General features: G+C 38.8%; 1 protein-coding gene and 1 non-coding gene across 6 annotated transcripts in view; one reads left to right on the top strand and one right to left on the bottom strand.

Moving 5' to 3' along the window:
- Positions 1–21,369, bottom strand: part of LOC126866085 (zwei Ig domain protein zig-8-like) — a 107,146-nt gene that overhangs the window by 11,655 nt on the left and 74,122 nt on the right. For 2 of the 5 annotated variants that reach the window (XM_050619199.1, XM_050619196.1), the window contains exon 2: positions 3,339–3,446. The exons of 1 other annotated variant lie outside the window; for it this stretch is intronic. In XM_050619199.1, the coding sequence (XP_050475156.1) occupies positions 3,339–3,396 (58 nt within the window). In that variant the 5' untranslated portion in view covers positions 3,397–3,446. Of the gene's footprint in view, positions 1–3,338; positions 3,447–3,623; positions 5,749–12,682; positions 12,875–21,369 lie in introns of those variants that run through there. 2 more of the 5 variants (XM_050619198.1, XM_050619197.1) reach the window with 2 other exon arrangements.
- On the top strand, positions 19,160–19,314 carry LOC126866232 (5.8S ribosomal RNA). The gene has a single exon (XR_007689820.1). It is a non-coding gene; the product is annotated as a 5.8S ribosomal RNA (ribosomal RNA).

A 21,369-nucleotide genomic window follows, 5' to 3' on the forward strand; every position in this document is an offset into this window, starting at 1 on the left:
TCGCGTCATGATTTCATTCTTTTCCTGCAATCCTATCTCCGGTATCGTGACTACGTCGTAGCATAGGTAATGAAACAATAGAATTCATTCTCGAGTGTAGTTTATGTGAGAAAATTCCGGCGAGGTAATTGAAATGGGAAAAAATTTCTATTAACCTAGATTCATTTTCGGGGAAAGCTCGAGCAGTATAAAACTATAATGCGAACATCGAAGTTGCAAAAGCTTAAAAGCTCAAAGGCCTAAGGGAAGATACTATCGGAGATTAAGGACGATTTTCACGCTACTTCGTTGGCAAGGGGTACAATAGCGTCAGCGAGCATGGTACCGAGCTAGAGAGGAAAACGAGACGAAATTCTCTCTCGCTTCGAGATTAATGCAGCCACCGTTGCTACGATAACGCATAACCCCGGCGCAACGTAAGTGGCTTAAGTGAATAACTTAGTCACGACAATTACGAAGCATTGCTTCGCGTTTGCAGCAGCAGAGCTATTACAAATCTACCGGGTTTTCCTTGAAATTCACTTCGAAAACACTTAACTGTCCCACGCGGTTTCTTCGTACTCTTTAATTGCGTTTTCATTCACATAACTCGCGCACAGTTCGGCTTCTATGCCTAAACGAATCTAATTCCAACACTTTCTATGTTCGTCGCACCGATCTTCCACGTCTATAAGGTTTTTGAACATCGAAATCTATATTTACCGTGCGCGTTATAACGCCATGTAACGTTCGTACACATACGAAATTCACGCGACATATGATAAGAATTCCCTAAACGCATACGCGACCGTTTAGCCCCGAAGTATAACGAGCCTCTATTTAGTTCGCGTACTTGGCTCGTGTACACGATGAAAACGTCGGCAATTAGCTCTCGTTACCTTGCTCGAGACTCGTTCGACGGTTCGTTAAACCTGACCCGTTTTCCTGAGTCCACGAATCGTCCTGCTCCCGAACACCAAAGACTCGAAAGGAGATCTCGTCATGTGACAGGCATGAAATCGCATGTGGCCAAGGAAATGGCACGCGTGCACGCGATCATAGATCGACCCGACTCTGCGACTCGTCGATTTTCTTACCAGCTTCGTTACCAGACGGCTTCGTTCTTTCTCCCGACAGTACGGCCTAGATTTCCGATTTACCCGGAAGTCGCTACGATTTATTGCCTTTTTATTTCCACCATTTTCTTCGTCCTATCCTGTAATTTTCTGTGATTCTATCAGAAACGCGCGTCCAAAGTTAAAACGAACGCTCTACGCGTTTCTCCTCTCATTTGTCTAACATTCTTTCATATTCTTCAGCGTTGAAAGATATTGCTGCGAAAAAATGAATTTCTTAGGAATTTCATCGAATTTTAGTTACGTGTTAAGAGACATAATGTACATGTAGTTAAAATTTAAGGAAACCTAACGGTACCGAAGTCAAGATATTGATCCTCAAAGTTTTCATATTTAACACGTAATCCCTGTATCAAGTCATCGCCAGGATGACATTTTCATCTATTACAGCTAAAATCTTCTTAGAAACTTACAAAAGGACTAATATATGATGTTAAACAGTATAAGAAATCTCATATTAAAGCATGGAGATGCCTAACGGTATCGTTTCTCAAGTAAAGAAATGCAACGTATGTGATTCGACGAAGTGTCTACCTAAGGAGCTGAAATATCGCGTTCAGTTTTCCCGAAAAGTTTCTTTCTGTACCTACGCTCTCACGCGTTCTATTCCTTTGCGAGCGATTGTACCCGGAGAAATACCTTTAAAGGGATTTCTATTAAATTACGTCAACGACAAAGTATATAGCCATTCAGAGTTTTCATTCAATTTATATCGGCGCGATAGAATAATCGACACTGTACAGCAACAATAATCGGTATAATATTTTTGCAGATAAAAGCATTTTCCAAACAATGTTTATCGTCGACTTGTCTTGCCGCGTTGCGAGTTTTGTTATTACTAGAGACGCTTTCTCCTTTGGCTTTACCGGTCTTTTATAAAATACACAGCGATAACGACGAAGTATTGCCGCGTGGGAGGTGCAACCTATTTTGTAGCCGTACGTGTGAAAGGACAATACGCGATGTTTGATACACGTCCTAGCTACGTTCTGTTGACCACTAAGAAACCAATCTATCATCCTAAAGGAGATAGCCTATATTGATTTTTAGAATAAGATAAAAAATTATTTGCCTTTTTCTCAAGAAGTAAAAAAAAAATTGTGCACAATTTCGCGTTAAAATGCAAGCGAATAGGATTCACCGATTTCATAAAAGTCCGTCGACGTAAAAACTTTACGAAGATAACGAAAAGGTAAAACGGTTCACGATTAATTTCGAGCAACTTGACAAAGATCGGCCAATTAGGAATCGTAAAACGCAGGCACAATAAGGATTACTGTTCGTTTAATTAAACCTCCGATTAAATTCCTTATCTACAACGTAGGTGCCTTATACAATTCTAGACAATCGGTACGGGTTGTGTTTTACTACGATATTTCAAATCTATTTGTCAGAGTCGGTCGACAGACAAAACCGAACCATAACTAAAAATTTCATCGACAAAACAGATACGAATAAATTCTTAGCGAGGTAGTGATTTCTTCGATCGAGGAACGAATAGTTTATTGCCGGCGGAAAGTTTCTACCAGCGCTAACGAGCCAAAACTTTGCGCGGTCATCAAAAGCACGATAACCGGATATTACTTGTCAGCCATCAACTAGCATGGTGAATTAAGTGTTTTCTGTGTCAGCACGAAAATGACGCGGTGAAATGCAAATGCCGAAGAGCTTCTGCTATATAAGCGCACATCCAAAATTCCTTCGATTCGAACGACAACGATTTATAAAATGTAGTTCTAGTTTCTTACATATCATATAATATAAATAACTGTTAATAAACTAACATAATTTTGACTATCTTATTATAATTATTTATTTCCGATCTATTATTATTGTTATTTATTTTACTTAAAGTCAACCGTATTTTATAATCATTAGCATACGCGATTAACGAAATACGTAACAATAATATACCGGAAACGAAGTGTAAAATATAATAAAGTAAGTTACAGAAAAGTTAAATAATAATTCCTATACGTTTTGAACATACACCATTTACAGTACAATTACAGTAGAATACAACGCGATTAAGTTAAACTTAAATTAATACGATACAGTGCATGTTAGAACTAAGTCTGTAACTTACAATGTCATAATCGATGGTGTAAATTAATATCTTTGAGAAAATAGAGGAGATTTTCGCAATGTCTTTGGTGATGATTTAGACACGTTCGATTATCTCGTTTTTTAAACAAAAATCGTTTGATGTATTTTGACACTTACCAATGAAATAAAGTTGTATTTCCAAGAAAGTGCTCAGTATGATCAGAAGCGTTCTCATGGTGACAACTAATTTACAACGTCCTTACTTTAGACATTCATCATACTTGTCTGTAACAAGAAAAAGAAGATAAAGTGAGACGACGTTTCCCTTTTACGTCATTTTCGTAAAGAAATCATTTGTCCAAAAAATTTCTCGCACAGATTTATAAGTCTCAAGACGCGTTATAGCTTTTATTTCAACCATTTTTTGATACCTTGTGTCGGTTACGATTTATAGTCACTTACATACAGGGGCCGGCTCTGATAAAAGGGTTGCTTTCTTTCTTAGAAGTAAAAAATGGCCACGGGTTACGGTTAAATTCTTAGATAGATCCCTTGTGCAAAGTTTCAACAAAATCGCCGTGTATTAGTCACCGGATTTCTCTTGCGAGTATCATTACACGAAATATAATGTACAGCACGACTATTGTCAGCGATACACTGTCTTCGTCATTTTGCCCATGTTATACACAAGCACGACAACATTCACGTCTCCTGTAATCGATATGGATTCAAGTAGAGGGCTGTGACCCTTAGTCTTTTCTCGTTCAGCTTCAATCTTTCGCTGTAAGTGGCTCACCTTCGTCAAGTATATTCGACAAAAGAAAAGAGCACGTAGAAACGGATCACAAAAGTTTTTCTTGGACTTGGATTTTCGGTACTTTATGATCTTATACGATATAGGAAATCGCAAATATTTTTTATTATTCGCGAGTTCTTTTCGAAGAAAACGAACGAGCGAAATGATCCATCTTACGAAATATCGTTCGTTCAAGTAAGTTACCGAACAATATTATTTGCGTCCCAACTCCATTCTCGTTTACGGGATTTATAAACGTAAAATGGCCGTAACTACTGTCACTCTAGAATTTATACAGATGGTTTCCTTTATTTTGACATCTGTTTAGTTACGCCGGCAATACAGATAAGAGAGATCCAGAAAAATTCGATAAGTTTCCATTTGGAGGAAGCTCTATCGCGCATGATGTACACAAATAGAAACGTCTACCGAAATTTAGCATCGATTTATCACGTACATTCTTTCACTGCATTTATCGTACGTTTATCGCACAGAATATCAGACACGTTTGACCTTCGATTTATATCCACTTTCATTGTATTCTCCAGTTTTTATTCCCTTACAAGCTCCTTTGCTCCCCAATATCTCGCTTCTTTCATTTCATCGTTTGCTAAACGTGCGACACCAGCCATACTTCGACAACCACGTCCTCTTCTGGTAACTAAATACAACGTTACAGGCGATGATAAATGGAAAATTAAAACAGGAACACCAATATGAATTTTTCCATCTTTTGTAACGTCCAATCAGATTTTGCACGCTCTCTATTTCTAACAAACGATCTCTTCTGCTGAATTGGTACCAGGATTTTTATGTACACGAAACAATCGTGCGACAATATTTAATAACTCAACGAGCGAAAAAATATCGTTGGAATAAAAAGAGAGAACAACCGAATATCACCCGTTTATCAGCATTTACATCATCGCGATAGTTCTCGCGAAACGGCGTACATTCTCGTTTCAATTTATTCCCATGTTTACCCACTCTTAACAGTTCAAACGTACCGCAAGCAGTTCATACGCCAACTCGACGAACTTTTGAACATAGCCCATCATTATTTCTGGTTGGCTACGTTCTGTAGCTCGCACATGTTGGCTCCTGCCCATGTCCGATTATTATCGTCACTATCGCGTAATAACTTTAACAATGAAACTGACGTCCCTTCAACGGAGCTGCGACAATTCATGGAACATTTTCATTCTCGTTTCCTGCTTTTTAAGCAGGTCGCAATTTCTCTTCACTCTCCTCGTGCTTTTCGTTTCTCGTGTCTCTCGTTTCTCGTTCCTCTCGTTTCTCGTTCCTCTTGTTTCTCGTTTCTCGCCACTCGTCCCGTATCTCGAATCTTTTTTCTTCCATCTCGATATTCATAGCTCGTAAAACCAGTTGAAACATTCCATTAGAAATTCCATCGATTCAATGAGACGAAAGTTATTTAATTGGCGACGACGTCCTGTCGCTTTTTCCATTGCAAAAGCGTGTGACTTAAACTCGCCTCGCTATTACTCGCTTTAACGAGATTCACGGAATCAATTGATCCTCGGTTGACTGGCTTTCGCGTGTTTCGTTGCCGATTCACCTTATTCGCGCCTATATGAAATCGACCGATGTACGACAATTTCGACTTGCCATAGACAAACTGCGCGTTAATTATACAAGTTTTTCTTCTCCTGCTCGTTCCGGTATATGGCGCAGCTTGCACGCGTTGTACAGGCTATTATTCACTAACTTCAAACTGATTTAAATGATAGATAATCGCAGCGGTATAACACACGAAAGCAAGCGTCATTTTGCCTTGCTGTGAAACAATGAATGTTTCTGGCAAAGCAGAATCCAGCGCATGAGCAACCACGTTACTAATTTAGCTTCGTGTGAAGTTAAGTGTATAGAGTACGTAATACACATATACATTGGTAAGCAAACGTGTAGGTAAATATATATATATATATAATGCAAAATGCAAAGGGATATGGAGGAGCTGAAAGGAAGGAACGGGATCCATGGTAATGATCTCGGTCATACGGTTTCATGATGATAGCCAGTACACTTATTTACATACTGATATGAACATCGGTGCAAAAGTTTGTGTAATCAGCTCGTCGTGCAGATATACGAGAAATCGTGGCAGGATCGTCGCCGAGAGTTGAAATTGTACGCGTGTAAAATATGCGAAACGAGAGGAAGGAAGTTGAAACGATAACGAATGGAAGGAGCGTAAAAGGGCAGCGATGCGGTGTAAAGACATTAAGCCGATTTCAGGTTAACAAGTATACCGGTTTCACTCGTCTTAAATGAGCGCACGTTTCGTGCTTCTCTCGCCGCGGATTAATGCTCCTTTTATTGTTGAATAATATCGTTGAATAATTTAAATGGACTATATGTTTATACCCACACTCGTGTTTCAACAAAACGATGAATCTTATCCATAATAAAGCGGGTTCCGGGTGAAAGTATTTTGAGAAGGAGGGTTTGTAATTGAACACGTTGTATGTGGAAACAAATGGCAGTGTAGTCGAAAGAACTTCTGTTTACCGAATAGCCCGTGTCCCTTGGTAAATTGAAATGGTTCGTTCGTACACTGCATTCAAGCTTGCCGTACAACTTATCGCGCTCAAATGAAACAAGTTCTCACTCGGAGGCAGACAACCTCGGGCGTTAAAGACTTCCTGGAAACCGCAAATACAGTGCCACAATACATTCGCAGGAAACGTCAAAACTTGCATGTCGATGCTTATTTGAATGACTTTGGCGTAAACTCGTATCTAGCCGCGATTCTTTTCTCTTCAACAAGGTATGCAAAGCGTTCGACCTTCGATGTTACGTTTACAGTTCATTACCAATTGCATTACCGTTGCACCCTTATCTCTTTTAATGTCTAAAACGGTATACTTCATACACGAGTTACTTGCAAAATTACCTGCACCTCCCTTTGGCTATATTACAGAGCGATAACGAAGATATAAGAGTAACATCCCAAAAAATGTGCATAGTTTAATCGTGTAAGGATTATATAAATTGCCAGGTTTTTTCAAAGCTTGCATGAAAATGTTTCAAAGTATTAACAAATTTAATATCCGCGCGATTTATCCAACTGAAAAATATACCGGAAATACATGACGTTCATAAAAAGAGGCGATTACAAACACAACGTGTGCACCAAGATTTATATAAGGTCTTATTGTACGATCAATTTCGAATCCTCTAACATTATGATAGATTTCGTAATGTTCGTTTTTATGCGCAATAAATGATAAATGTGCGTAGGATATTTGTTGAGTACTGTATTTTTAATTATAGAGCAAACGTTTTCTTTTACCAAAAACTGTCACTGATCTAGATCAGCAAAGCTCTGCGTTATTCGGTATCATTGGATTTGCGCGTATTAATTACTGGATTTAATCGTTGGTGAAACTGGTTTCAATATTCAGTATAGTAGCATTAATTTAAAATAACACGATCAAAAAGTTTTATTAGAGGTCCGAGTATACAAGCGAAATGAAGATTCCTACCGATACTGAATAAAAATGACCTTTTAGTTTGTTTTTTTAAACTTTGACGTCTTCGACAAAATAAATTCTCTAAATAAAATCTCAGTAATATAATAATAACTGTATAAATTTATGCCAATTTTAATCAGTATCTCAGAGGTATACTTCACGTAACTTTAACGTTTGATTTAACATGAGTTTGAAACAAGCTCATTAAGATTTGATCGACTGCGTTGCTGCCGTTGAAGTCAATTAAAATTCTACGATACAACTTAATCTATAATTTAAAGCATATTCGAAGGATGTATCGTGCCGATATTTATTTTGTGTATAAGTACTCTATCTAAAAATCGATTTTTGGCTAAAATTGACAGATGGTAATATTTAATAAAAGCAAATGTATGACATACATATTCGGCACCATCACAAACGTTCAACATTTTGTATCATGTTTCTATTTGAAAATACATTATTTTGGATTAACATCAAAATTGCAATGTCTCTAGTAATTATTTATTTTACCTCATTAATGTCTCTCTACAGTCGTAACACGTTTATACTAAACGTTAGCATTTATTATTTCGTAGAATGATTTTCGTCTCTTGTATTCTATATTGTATTGCAAAATCATGACTTTTTCCATGGCGCTAGTTGCAAGTGACGATCGATCTACCGATTAATCTGTTGAAACCTTTGCAACGAACGTCATCGGTTAGGTGGGATTACCTTAATCTCTTGTCCACCTCCCGAATGGAGATCAGTACAGTTTTTGTGTGGTTTCCACGCATTGACAATATGTTCGTGTCATAGCTACCAAGTTTCCTCTTCGTTAATAATAGCGTTCCCATTTTCGAATGATTTGTATGGAAAAGACTATAATTTGAAGTAACATTCGCTTAAAGCTAGTATTCTATGTAACAAAGATAAGCTCAGCCCTCGCAACTACTTCTTTCCAGTTAATTAAATTTGTACAAGCTTTTTCTATTTGTTAAAAACGTTAAGATGGTTTCAACGGTGTATACAACATGAATTCTCTTTTACCTCACAGGAAGTTACAAATTTTTAATGAAACCTTTTCTAAACTCGAAATTTCCATTAAGCTATAGTACTTTGTCTGGCTGAACGTCTCTCGGTTAGCAAGTCTTGTTCTCTAACATACGTATCATCATTGCATGTAAACGTACACCAAATACCAACTACACAAAAATGTTAATTTTCTGGGAAAATTGCTATTCTTATTCGCTGGCTACGGTAAAAGACATCTTCCATTCTTTTATTTCTTGTCCTCATTTTTCTAAATATTTAAACAAGAATTCAAAAGGAAAACAAGATCGTTCAATGGCATCGTGAAGTAATTGAACGAACGAAAATTATGTAGAAAATGAGAAAATCGCGTTACTCGTGCATATTTCAACGTGTTTTGGCATTTAAGAATAGTATCGTTAGCTAAGAAGAAAGGTTAATCGATCGGTTATTTATCTCATAATCCGTGACTAGGTAATACAAAAGTGTTTAAAATCGCAAAGCAGATTCAAAGTTCATAAAGAAAGAATGTCCGTTTAATTGTTAAAGCGAAACATTTGCGAGATAATTTGACATTTTCAGTATCAATGTTAAATAGAATAAGAATTTCTTGTATGAAAATTTGAAATCCGGAACACTTTTCGACTAGTAAAAGCTGTCCAATTAGACTTTACTAACAGATTGTACGACTTGACGATTCGTTATCTCTTTTGCACACAATTTTCGCGAAACAGCTATCGTGTCTCTTAATCGAGATAGAAGAAGAATGTATAGATCCGGAGATCAACCCTGGGCTTAAAATAAGTACATAGGTCACCGCGTCGCCTCGTGCTGCCACGATTAATCATGGAAAAAGTTTATCGGTTGTAAGGAAACGGAGAAGTAAAACAAGCAGAGAGGACTATTAATCTCTAGTTGATGAAGCCAGGGTTGATTTTCACGATTTTAGAATTGGACAACTTCTCGTCCGATTCGTCTTTCGTCGATATCGCTGTAATTAAAGGGACGAGTTCTCCGGAATTCTCCGAAAACGAAATGCACCGAATCGAAGGGAGAAACTTTTCGATTTCGAGTCGCTTCTTTCTGTTACGTATCGTTTCACTGTTTCTCTATTTTTATCTTTCTGCTTTTTATCTCTCTTCCTTTTAAACAGTTCGACATACGTTCAACGTTAAAAGATATCTTGAACGTAATGCAAATTTAGCAGGAATTGCAAATCAAACGCGAAAAATTACTGTTTACTATTTTCTTAAATATATTACAAATAGAGAAAAGGAAGCTGGGAAAAAATGTCGTCTTATTTAAAAATTTGGTTATTTCATTATATGAATGTCAGACGTTATTTTTAACTCGTGATTTTAACTCGTGCTAAATCGTGATGAGAGAGGCAAGCATATTTGTTTTATTCGAGTATTCTTCCGTTTGCTATTAGAAAAGTACTTAACGTTATTTATTCACATCTTAATTATATCGAGTCAAGGGATAAGATTACAAAATGAATAATAGCAGTATTACGGTAGATGGAATCAACGAATTAACCCAGAAAATCGGCCAACAGACCACGGACAAAATTGAGATGATCGTAAGTTCACAAGCAAGAGAAGCAATTTCTCCGCAATCGACCATTTCGTTCTTAGATAGCGCGTGGTGTTACGAATGCCGCGCTACATTGGCTTTCTTTACCTCAGATCGACCATCGAAGGAAAAGAGAACTTCTCTTTACTCTCTGCGTATACGAAAACGATCAATCGTTTCTCTAAAATTCTCTTTACTCTGAGGGATTCGCGTATCGAAGAATTTGTTTCCGCGAGTGTACAGTTTCGAAATAGACTTTGTTGCCAGAATTGAGAAAATAAAGTTTAAACAGTTTAAAGATGAAAATAAAGCTTGTAAACTTCTTTTTCATCGAATAAAAATCATTTTGCGTGAGAAGAATGAGTTAAATTCGTTCCACCGATATATTTTTCGTGTTGCGTTGAAAGTAATAATACAAAAAAGAAGGAAAGAAAAGTGGAGAGATAGAGAGAAAGAATTTGGACACGTCAAGTCAACTAGTTGAATAGTATCCGTAGATAGTAAAATACATAAACAGCACGAAGGGCCGTGTCTGCCAGCCACTTGCTCCAAAATCCACTTCTAGGCTGGATGAATTTTCTAAGAAAAGTTTGCGATACAGACTTCGTAAGATTCTGCTGAAAATTTGTTAGAAACGAAATTGCTTTCGCCTATTTTTATTTTCTTATTGAACTACTGCTCTGCAAACGCATTACCCTACTTCCGAAGTTTAAGTAAAATTTAACATCAGAACTCAAGATCGAGTCAAGAACAGAAATTGTTTCGTATGCAAATGTTTTCAGATGAAATTAGACTACGTTCGGAATCTGCCCATAAATATAACAAGTTTATTTAAACAATCTAATGAAAATCCTCATTAATCGTCTTAAAAGATTATTTAATAAAAGCGAAGCAGCTCGTCTCGAGATCGAGCAACAGGAAGAGATGAGTAAACAACTGAAGTTAAAATCAATAGAAAATATACTAGAAAGGCAAGTTTATTCCCTTCCGAGATTGTTCAACGAATTTCAAGAGATGTATTCCGTGGTGAAATCCGAATGAAATTCGGTCGAGAGATAATCTACCGCTAAAATTCCAGAATATTCTTATTATATCCGGAATACCTGCGGAACATCTTGCTAGTACTCGAAGAACGACGTACTCGCGTACGCGGATGCACACAGGAAATGAGAACACCCAAATAACTTCCGCTCACTGGTGAAAATCTTTCGTCGCATTTTTCGCGAAAATACCGGCCAGGACAGCATCGAGAAAGAAAAAAGTTCCTGCGAACAAACTGAAGGTGAAACTTCGAATTACGATAGAAACTCTTTTGCACCAGGCGCTGTATCAATAGCGAATCTTTACATTCGTTACACGATTCGTTGAAACGAGACACAACTTTTACGAACGATCAAACCAAATCAAATATCCAATCACCTCATTTAATTTACGCTGGGCGCTACATTTTTCTCGTGGATTGTTAATTGCAACGCTGTTAATCCACTAGAACTGACCTGGTCTTTGACATACAAAAAAAAAAAGAACAGAAAAAAGAAAACTAATCTACATCGCTACATCGTACAACATCGACAAATAAAACGGACCACTAAGTCCGTAAAATCGATGAGTTTAAGCGTGCCGAGCGATATATAGTAAATTGTTTATCTTCCTCTATCGAATCTCGCAACTTTCCTTTATGGTTCCACGTATCCATTGAAGCAAAAAAACCGATCGTTGGTGGTATTGCGTCCGCAGTTTGTAGCTCTTTCGGGATTATCGTGTTGGCACTTGCGGTAAAGAAGAATTTTTAGAAATACGGCCAATTACATCGTAATATACCTTAACGATTGCATCTTTTCATTATCGAGCTACGCACTAAGATATTAGAGTGTATGAATGGTTTGTTTAAACATTATTCTTTTCTTCATTTTGGATTTATCGGTTAATGAATTTGATTATAAATTCGTAAAGCAGCAGAAAGCGTCCTATAAAGCTTCGAGCAAGAGATCCTTTTAAGGAAAGTAATTTAATTTTCATCGTATCTAAAGTGAACTGTATGGAAAGGCCGAAATCCAAACGTTGCGAGAGGAACCAGGTTCCAAACAGTTTCGTCAAGTTAAATCCTGCCCCGTATTCGCTTTGAGAACGGCGTTGAATCGCAAAATAAGTAAATTTCTCGAATAACGTTAACCGTTATCTCGCAGTCCGTCTCAGAGGGGCAAATTAACTAGCAACCGAGTCGTGCCAAATATTAAAAGGGGGTTGCGTTTTAATAAGGTACACGCGGGATAAATTTTACCGGTGATGAGTTTACACGCGAGCACCGCTACGCACGCCTTACTAATGAAATTCATCGTACAGCGAGAATTCCGCTTTATGAGATCGTAAAATTGTTAGTATCAGATATGTACAACTTTACACATGACGGTGACACCTGAAGCTACTTACACTGGTAGTTGACTTTGAATAACATCAGAGATTACCTCTCGCCTTGTCTATTACCAAGCGACTGTGTCACATTCTGCAGAAATGTTAGGACCTTCGTTAGAATTATGCTTTGTTACAGTTATGCAATATGGAAATATCTTTGCTATTATTAATTACGACGATAAACACGACGACGATTTTCTTTCTCCTAATTAAAGACAGAAAATTACCTGTTGTTGATAACAATAAACGACTCCGTCCTATGATAGCTCCGAAAAAAATTGCAGTGAGAAGATTTAATCAAAGTTTATGCAACGCAAACGCTGTTGACCGGCTATCTTACTCGCGGGTCGAATATCATTTCCGTGCAAGATTACCGATTTAAATTTCAACTGCATGAAAGTTGAGTCTCGTACATGGTCCAGACTCGACTGACTTGTCCATTAGGGTAGTCAGTGACATACTCGCTCTCGTAATCCGATAACTATCTGCAAGTCGAAGAAGAGATCATGAGCTCGATCGCGTGCTCGATCGCGTGCTAGATCGCGTGTCCGATCGCGTGCTCGATCGCGTGCTCGATCGCGTGCTCGATCGCGTGAGTTCCGCGATGCCCATCATCCAAATACCAGTGAACGCACTTAAGATCATACGATTCGCGGTAACTAATCGAATAGCTCGCTCCATTTTTATGTCTGCGAAAGAATGGGTCGCTGGGAAATTGGTCCACCCTGCTAATTTCTTTTTCGGGAGAAAGTAGCTAAGCGAAGTCAGGTGAAGGAGAAAGAACGTAACGAACCCTGGCCGTTTTTCCGACCGCGTGGCTATGCGGTTCCATTGCGCCGGCCTAATTTCTCGTCGGCTCGTTATGAGCCGCAGAGCCGCGCGCACTTGTTACCCACGGCAAATTTACATTTCAAAACCGGCGGCTCGAGAGCCGAGTAAATGTACGTCGAAATTGACGTTGCACCGGCCGTCGATTGAACTCCTCTCTGTCTCTTTCTCTCTATTTCTCGTTCAATTCGCCTTCTCTCCCTCTCCGTGTGAAAGCGGAAATTATTGCCGACCACGACTACCGACTTATTTTTATCAACGACGGGCTCGTTTAACCTGTAATTTATTACATCTCTTTTCGTCGTTCCGACGAACATTCGCCCCCCCCCCCCTCCCTTCGTCACGCCATTTTCCGACTGTAAACGTTGCGATCTAACGAAGTTCGATTGCCTTTCCGTCCAACTTAACCAACCACGAGCATTCTACTCTTCGAAATTCTCGATAATTCAATGATTCGCCGGAGTTCAATACCTCACGGTTCTGTTCTCCATCAGGAATAAATCATGTTCCCGGCTGACTTTATCGCCTTGGCAAAGGCTGGCCGCCTAGTTAATCGACCGGTCAACACGGAACTAGAATGGAGATGCTGCGACAGAACGCGTCCTGACGTCTGGATAGGAGGACACCATGAATGTACAACCACCGATGAAAGGGCTAACGTGTTTTATTGCTCGGCTGATACGCGAAAATGGGGAACCGAACTACCGGTGATTGCAAACCCGCACAATAGGCCACTCCTATGTGGTTATTAATCACCGTTTCCTCGGCAATACTACGTACCGATTCGGCCTGTGAGACAGTCGTGCGTATCGTAGGCTAGTAATGAATTTCGCAGTACTCGTCTTCTTTTAGAACGTTTTTCAAATAACAGACAAGATTTCTCGGATCTAAATAGAAGCGAAAAGAAAAATGGTTCAAAAGATAAGTTCAAACTTTGAGAACATCGATTTCGACGAAGCATCATCCATTATAGACACGAAATATGTATATAGGTATATATATATGTACGTCTAGAAGGTCGATGCCGCGCAATCTATGTACAGTACACCTGTTTAACGTGGTAGTTGCCGCGCGGACACACCATCCCACGGGAACTGTGCAACTTAAATCCTATGTTTCTTACTAGCTCCATAAACTTTGTTACCGTTAAATAACCTAATCCGTTGAATATTTACAGACAAATAAATAAGTAATTAAGGAACGGCTAACTATGAAATTTTTTATATATCTTTTACTTTTTCAGTTTAGTTTTATATGTCTTTTAGAATTTGTCGAGTTCCGTTAAAAGTCTGTCTTATCGTAAATATGCCTGCCAATTACGGTGTAGGTAATAGGAGCGTAGAAAAAATTCTTATCGTAATTAAACGTCAATGATCGCTTTTCGAATCGATATGCGGCGATTCCACTTTTCCCGAAAGCTTCAATCATGTTCTTTATTTTCAATTAGCGAGAACGACGCGGAGGATTCCAGCTATACAGCAGAGAAGATTTCAATTGCAGCGGATTGATCCCCTTTACCCTCGAATCAAAACGTTTCGAGAGTCCAAGTTAAATATAATGCCAACGTGATTAATGGATCGTACGTGTCCCGTCGAAAATTGGTCTTCGATTAATCGAGCTATGAAATTACTTTGTACCTGTATCGACGTATTCTATAAAAAGCACCGATAGAAAAACAGCTTTTTTTTTTTAAAAATGTGATATTTGCAACACCATCATCTCATAAGATCCAAACGCTTCGGATAAATTACATTTATCCCTTGTCTATTATCAATCCTGACGGTCGCTTTGGATTCTATTCGTTTGTTCGAACTTTATCCATTTCTTTCTCTTTTCCTCCGTTTTTTTTTTTTTTTTTTTTTTTTTTTTGCCAAGCCATTTCATCGAACTATCGAAAAAACGGTCTGCCAGCATTCACAATTTCAAGACGGATCATCTCGCTGAACCCGAAGTGAAACGAGTGGAAATCGGAATTCTTATTATCATTCGTTTCTCTTCGGTTCTATCTCTTTCCCTCAAATACGATAAAGAATCCTGCCGATTTTGGTGGTGTTACCCGACGGTTATAAATTTGAATACGGTCGATCGAGAGAACATTCCCCGGGCGATTGAACTTGTTGGCATTTTAATCAATTAAGCGTCAAATAATCGTAAACAACCAAACAGTCGATAAATCGAATATTCCAACAACATACTATTACCTTCAACAAAGCAAATATAAATATGTATGGCGTTTCAGTGAAATTTTATACAATCACAAAGAAGCAACGTAACTTCACGTCGAATTGTTATAATTGAAGCAAGATACCGAAGAGATTTTCAACGAGGACTAATAAATTATCGTTCGCTAAGTGTACATGAAGTAACATTAATTACGAAATTCGTTCGTGTATTTTCCAATATTCCGATATAATACATGCTACGTGGATACATAATTAATGATACCTGTCCCAAGCTTCATTCCAGGTCAATACTCCTTTCCGCCAGTGTGAAATCAGTTGAAAGAATATGAAAATCAGTGGCGCGCGTTGCAGGAAAGTAAGAGGAATAAATATTCACTGGAAATTACCTTTTCCGCACAAATACCGCTCAATGGCAAAGTATACGTACACGATCTTTTATGGAAAAATCATAATTGCTTCGCGGAAATCTTTCGTTTCTCTGTTAACATGCTTTCTCCAGTGTATTCGAAACCAGGCAGATATCAAAGAAATTTCCGACAGAAAATGTGGCTGGCAGAGAAACATCGAGAATAAGCTAGGAATAAACGAGAAGGGTAGAGAAATTTCTAGTCTGCATGGAAAATTACGTCACGATAATATGGCGGTACTTTGGCATATGATAGCTACGAAGGAATAGCGTCGAAACAATACGTATTATCAGCGGAATTCCTTTAAGGTGTTCCGATGTTATCGAGACTGCAAAGAAGCATAGAATCTTCGCTGCGGAGGATCGAGAAAGCCTTTTGAATTACACTGTGAAAGACAGGTAATTTACTGGAAGTCTAATAACTGGGCTTGTACACTTACATTGACCAGGCCACGTTAATTTGAAGAAAAACTGTGTCAAATTAATCGTACGAGACAACGCAAGGACCGTTCTTACAGTAAGGCAAACATCTAATATTCTAACATGCAGATGCGACCGAGTAGGAACGCGCGAACGAAAATAATTTTGGGAAGTATACCACTAGTGATGCTCTTAAATCGTTAGAATAAAGAAAAAACGATGGAAATAGATATTTAGAGATTCAATTTTTTTCTATCTGCTGCGCAGTCAGCAAACAAACGTTTAGGTTGATCTTCTTCGATGCATCGAATTTTTCAATATACGCGCACGTACATGACGCATGTGACGTGCATGAATACACAGAAATTCGAATTGCATTTGCCAGAACAAGAAACAAAGAATGTCACGTATCAAGAACTCGAATTGAAACCAATCGATTGGCAGAGATACGAATCCTGGATCTTCTAACCGTTATCTGGAAACCTAGCCATTTGTCACGGTATAAGCCATGGGATGGAAGCAGGATTCTGAACTACATACCATGTCTCGTAAGATCTCGGTGTGCAGGTGAAATCAAACCGAACGAGATTACTCGGGATGGTGCTCTGGGTCCTTTCGCGTTAATCCTTCGGTGATTCACCGAATTGGACTAATAGCTATGCCATTATGACAGAGTTCTCAAACGCTCTTCAATTAAATCTCGTCACCATAATTCATCAAACCATTATAATTGGTATGCAGTATACTCTTAGCGCGTATCGTTCATTAACAGCCTTCAGAAAGCAGTTTCATTTTTTAACGAGACTGCGTATCAGAATTTCCTGTCGGTTCTAAAAAACGAAAAAATGACTACTAGTTTGTAAAAATGCGAAAAGAAACGTGATTAACAAATCGATTGAGTTGCATAATAAAATTCGGTATCTCCCGATTAATTCGAAATTCGTAACAATTTCGAAACGCGACTCTGGCTACAAATTAATAGCACTTGTATAAATCAGGATTGGTCTCTCGATGATTAGATAATTGGTCACACCACTTGCTTCCTAACCACTGTATTAAATTGTACAAACCGATAATGACGCTTCTTGCTCTTCACACGAAAGCAAATTATTCTATCGTATTTGTTATATTACGAACAATAGAACTTTAAATAGCAAAGATAAATTGATCATAAAGCAGATCAATTACTCGGCGATACGTACTACCGTATTTTAATTATCAATTCACTACAGCAAATCATTTTGCACGCATACTAAAAAAAGCTTCTAGTCTAAATTTCATTCGTAAGATTGATAGATTCAAGCAACAAATGATTTACACTATTCTTAACAACGTTATAACTCCATCTAACACCTTGTCGATTACATCCCATCCTTCTTTAAGGAAGTCCTTCTTCACACGCATAATACGCAGTCGTGCAACGCGTGATCAAGTTTTCACACTGACATGTCACAGTGACATTATGCATTCTCAAATCTCTACGTGCATTTCGAGAATCGTTCTTCACTCGATAACTGGTACTTTAACATTAACATTCGCCCAGTCTTCGATCACATATCGTTCGAATCATTCGTCTTAGCTCACATACGTGTACAAATGGATTCACGGTCATTGTTTACATGAATTTTTTACGTAATTGTTGCTCCTTTGATGTAGAACTACTTGTTACAACCGTTCGCGGAGAGACGCGATCGCGAGGAAAACGCGTCAACAAGAGGCGTAAATTCTCGCTACGATTCTGATAATCGACACCGCGAATTAGTCGATCCCCTGTTTCGATTAGGATAATAGAGGTAGTTCGAATGATTTTAACACTGAATTAAATGGATTAATATAAACTTGTATATTTAACAATATTTAATATTATTATGAACACGTAACAAATGATGTACCGATGAATACAATTAGTTTATTACAGTAATTCGACCCGACTTTATGATATTTCTCGATGTATTCGTTAGACTAAGCGACCTGGATTTAATTCGTCTAAACCTCACGATGCATTCCGTTTGAATCCTCAAATAATACTAATTTCCCTTTCGACATTTTCTTTGTCTCCACCACGCACGGGTCACGCCGCCGTTCGCGCCTATGGTCACGTATGCCACCTTCTTTGTGTAGATACAATAACGGACCGAAGGCGAATCGACGTTTTTAGAACTCGTTGCTTGATGACAACTATGCGCTTGTCGCTACATTGTATATATTTCGCCGATACTATAAGACGATCTGTCTGCGACACTGTAGTACCACGAGCGACGGTTAGGGACACGGTCTATAATAAGCCTCGTAGCGTAACATTACTATAGCGGCACGCGACAGCAAAACTACCACCGGGCGACGGCAGAGCAGTGGTTAGCGCACTGTCCTGTTTCTGTGACCAGATTTCCAGGACAGAGATAGGAAGAAAAAAACAATATCGTATATAAGCACCGCTCTACAGTGACTTAAATCTAATTTAAAAATAGTAAGCTAAAAATTGTAATTTCGACACACAAAACATTGTATGACTATGTCGTACCGTCACGTATCGGTACTTTTGCCTAAACCACCCCACAACCGAAATTCATTGTTTATTGTGAACAACATACAAATGTAATAAAAAAACGTTATAAAACGTTATAAAAAACGTTATAAAAAAAGCAATGGTTAGCGCCGTTGGTTACAAACGTTCAGTATCCCGGTTCAAATCCCTGGCACCCATAATCCGATTTTTCTTCGGAGGGGCCTATCCGTATCTTCTTGCCGCAATCAAAGATCAGGAGAGGGTATTTTGTACTTGGTATGTTTTTTCTTTTTAACTTGGCTTTGATTGAGTTAGAGACGCGTCGACGCGTGTGCCCCATACACACCGTGTAGACGATTATTACCCTGAACGGTGGATCACTTGACTCGTGGGTCGATGAAGAACGCAGCTAATTGCGCGTCAACGTGTAAACTGCAGGACACATGAACATCGATATTTCGAACGCACATTGCGGTCCACGGATACAATTCCTGGACCACGCCTGGCTGAGTGTTGCTCACGGTTTAAATCCCGACATCCGTAGTCCGATTTTTCTTCCACGACGCCTAAATGAGAAGAAAGCAGCGGTACCTCACAGCGACACCCATACACCAGCAGCAGCACTATCACCCCGATCACTATCACCTCACTACCATGTGCAGAAAATCCCTTCAGAGATCTCAAGTTCGAACGAAATCTTCGGAAAAATTCCTCATCTTGTTCGATTTATTTTTGCAGTGTATATTGTTTTTTTCATTGTTTGGTTTATTCTAGCTCGCGATAGAAGGGAACTTTAAAGAGAATTTAAAAATTGAGATTGGAAGGTTCGTTCGGTAAACTCGTGGACTATCTTTTAAGCTTCTGGGGTTTGTGAATATCTTCCAGTAAATCCGTATCAAACATTTATTTTCTTTTCTCTTTTTTCTTCTTTTGGTATACTCTTATACTATGTTAAACGTTGGGAATCGTATATAATAATCAAAGTACCAACCCGTTGAAAGTTAATATCGTTCTGTTCACGGCTGGCTAAGCTATGCGAAATGAAAGAAAGGGCAATAATAGAAGGTTCAGGCATTTCTTCCATGAACGCGTGTGCATTCGCTGAATCGCTTCGCCGGGAATTAAAACGACGCATTCTTTCAGAACTTTCATTCTACCGTTAAACCCGTTATTCTCTGTACTGAATTACTTTAACGAACGATCATTCATTTCCGTTACGCGCAATCCAAAATCGAAACGTAGCATTTCTCTTCACAGCCGACTAAAATTTAATCATTGGATTTTATCGCAATCTTTCAAGCCCTTGCTGGCTCTTGAACGTCATCCGGCGAAGTGTACCGAATCGAATCACGTTCAGACTACGTTCCAAGTACCGTGAAAGGAGTGCAGCCTGCGAATTCTGTGCTGCGCTCTCTACAACTTCTCGTGACACGTCTGGGTACATCGAATCCGAATTCTCATTTAATGGCTGTTTGTTTGATAGCATCGGCTGTGGGATCGCGCCGGTTCCATTCAGTTTTAATTGCAGCCGTTCCGGCACTTCGGTTTCGATTCCAAACCATCCTATGTCAAAGGTTACCCTTGCGTTACTTTGTTATAACCATCGAATAATTTATATCGGTCGATGCGTTCAGTGGAACGATCGTTGACCGCGCTGCAACTTCATCAACGTTTTTACCATACATTTTCCAAGCGTAGGCTTGCGTTTCTCTATTAATCAAAGCGCAACGTGCGCCAACGAAGTCTAGATTGAACTCAAACTTTTGCCAGGCAATCTCGGCGTACTCGGTAAATCAAAAGAATCGACACGCTCATGCGGACTTCAACCGCTGATGTATTCGTCTATCGCGAGGATTGCTTTACAGGCCACTGGAAAAAGTAACGATAAATTGAACGGATAAATTGAAATTAGTTGCCATTATCGATCCAACTTTCTGACACTGTTCTTCGGATAATAAGTTACGTTGATTTTGACCCGAGGCTAATTAAACGGAAAATCCAAGTCTCTTGAATTCGAGGAAGACGCTTCTGTGCCGTCGTGGTGTTACTACCCATCCAGTTCGTTAGTTCTCACGATGCTCGTTTGATCTTAGGCAGCGAGTCATTTTCCTTGGGCATATAACTATCGCTCAAACTATCGAGTTACCAGCTTTAAAGGATCAGACGAAAGGAAAAGGGAATAGAATATGAAGCGTACTTCGAACCGTACATTTTTCTCTCAGTCTTATGTATTCCGTTTGTGAATCAAGGAAAATTCGGCAAAATAGTTGCTCCTATACTTTTAAACGTATCGTCGGTTTTCTCGGTTTATCCCGTTGAAGATGTATACACGTGTGGCGGTTGAAAATAATTATTTAATGAAAGGAGTTCGTGCTTTCACCACTTATACATCAGCTTCATCCATCTCGAAACGAGCAAGTAACGCGGCGTTCTCGAAATATTCGGCGAAGACAATGCAACTTGCTCCTCTATCATATTGAACAAACTTCCTTATTCGTATCCGGCCCGGTTTGTCAGACAGAAGTTCGCCAAATATTATACACATTCTATTAAACCTGCACCATTTCTGAT

Source organism: Bombus huntii, chromosome 5 (genome assembly GCF_024542735.1).
Source record: "Bombus huntii isolate Logan2020A chromosome 5, iyBomHunt1.1, whole genome shotgun sequence".
Lineage (NCBI taxonomy): Eukaryota > Metazoa > Arthropoda > Insecta > Hymenoptera > Apidae > Bombus > Bombus huntii.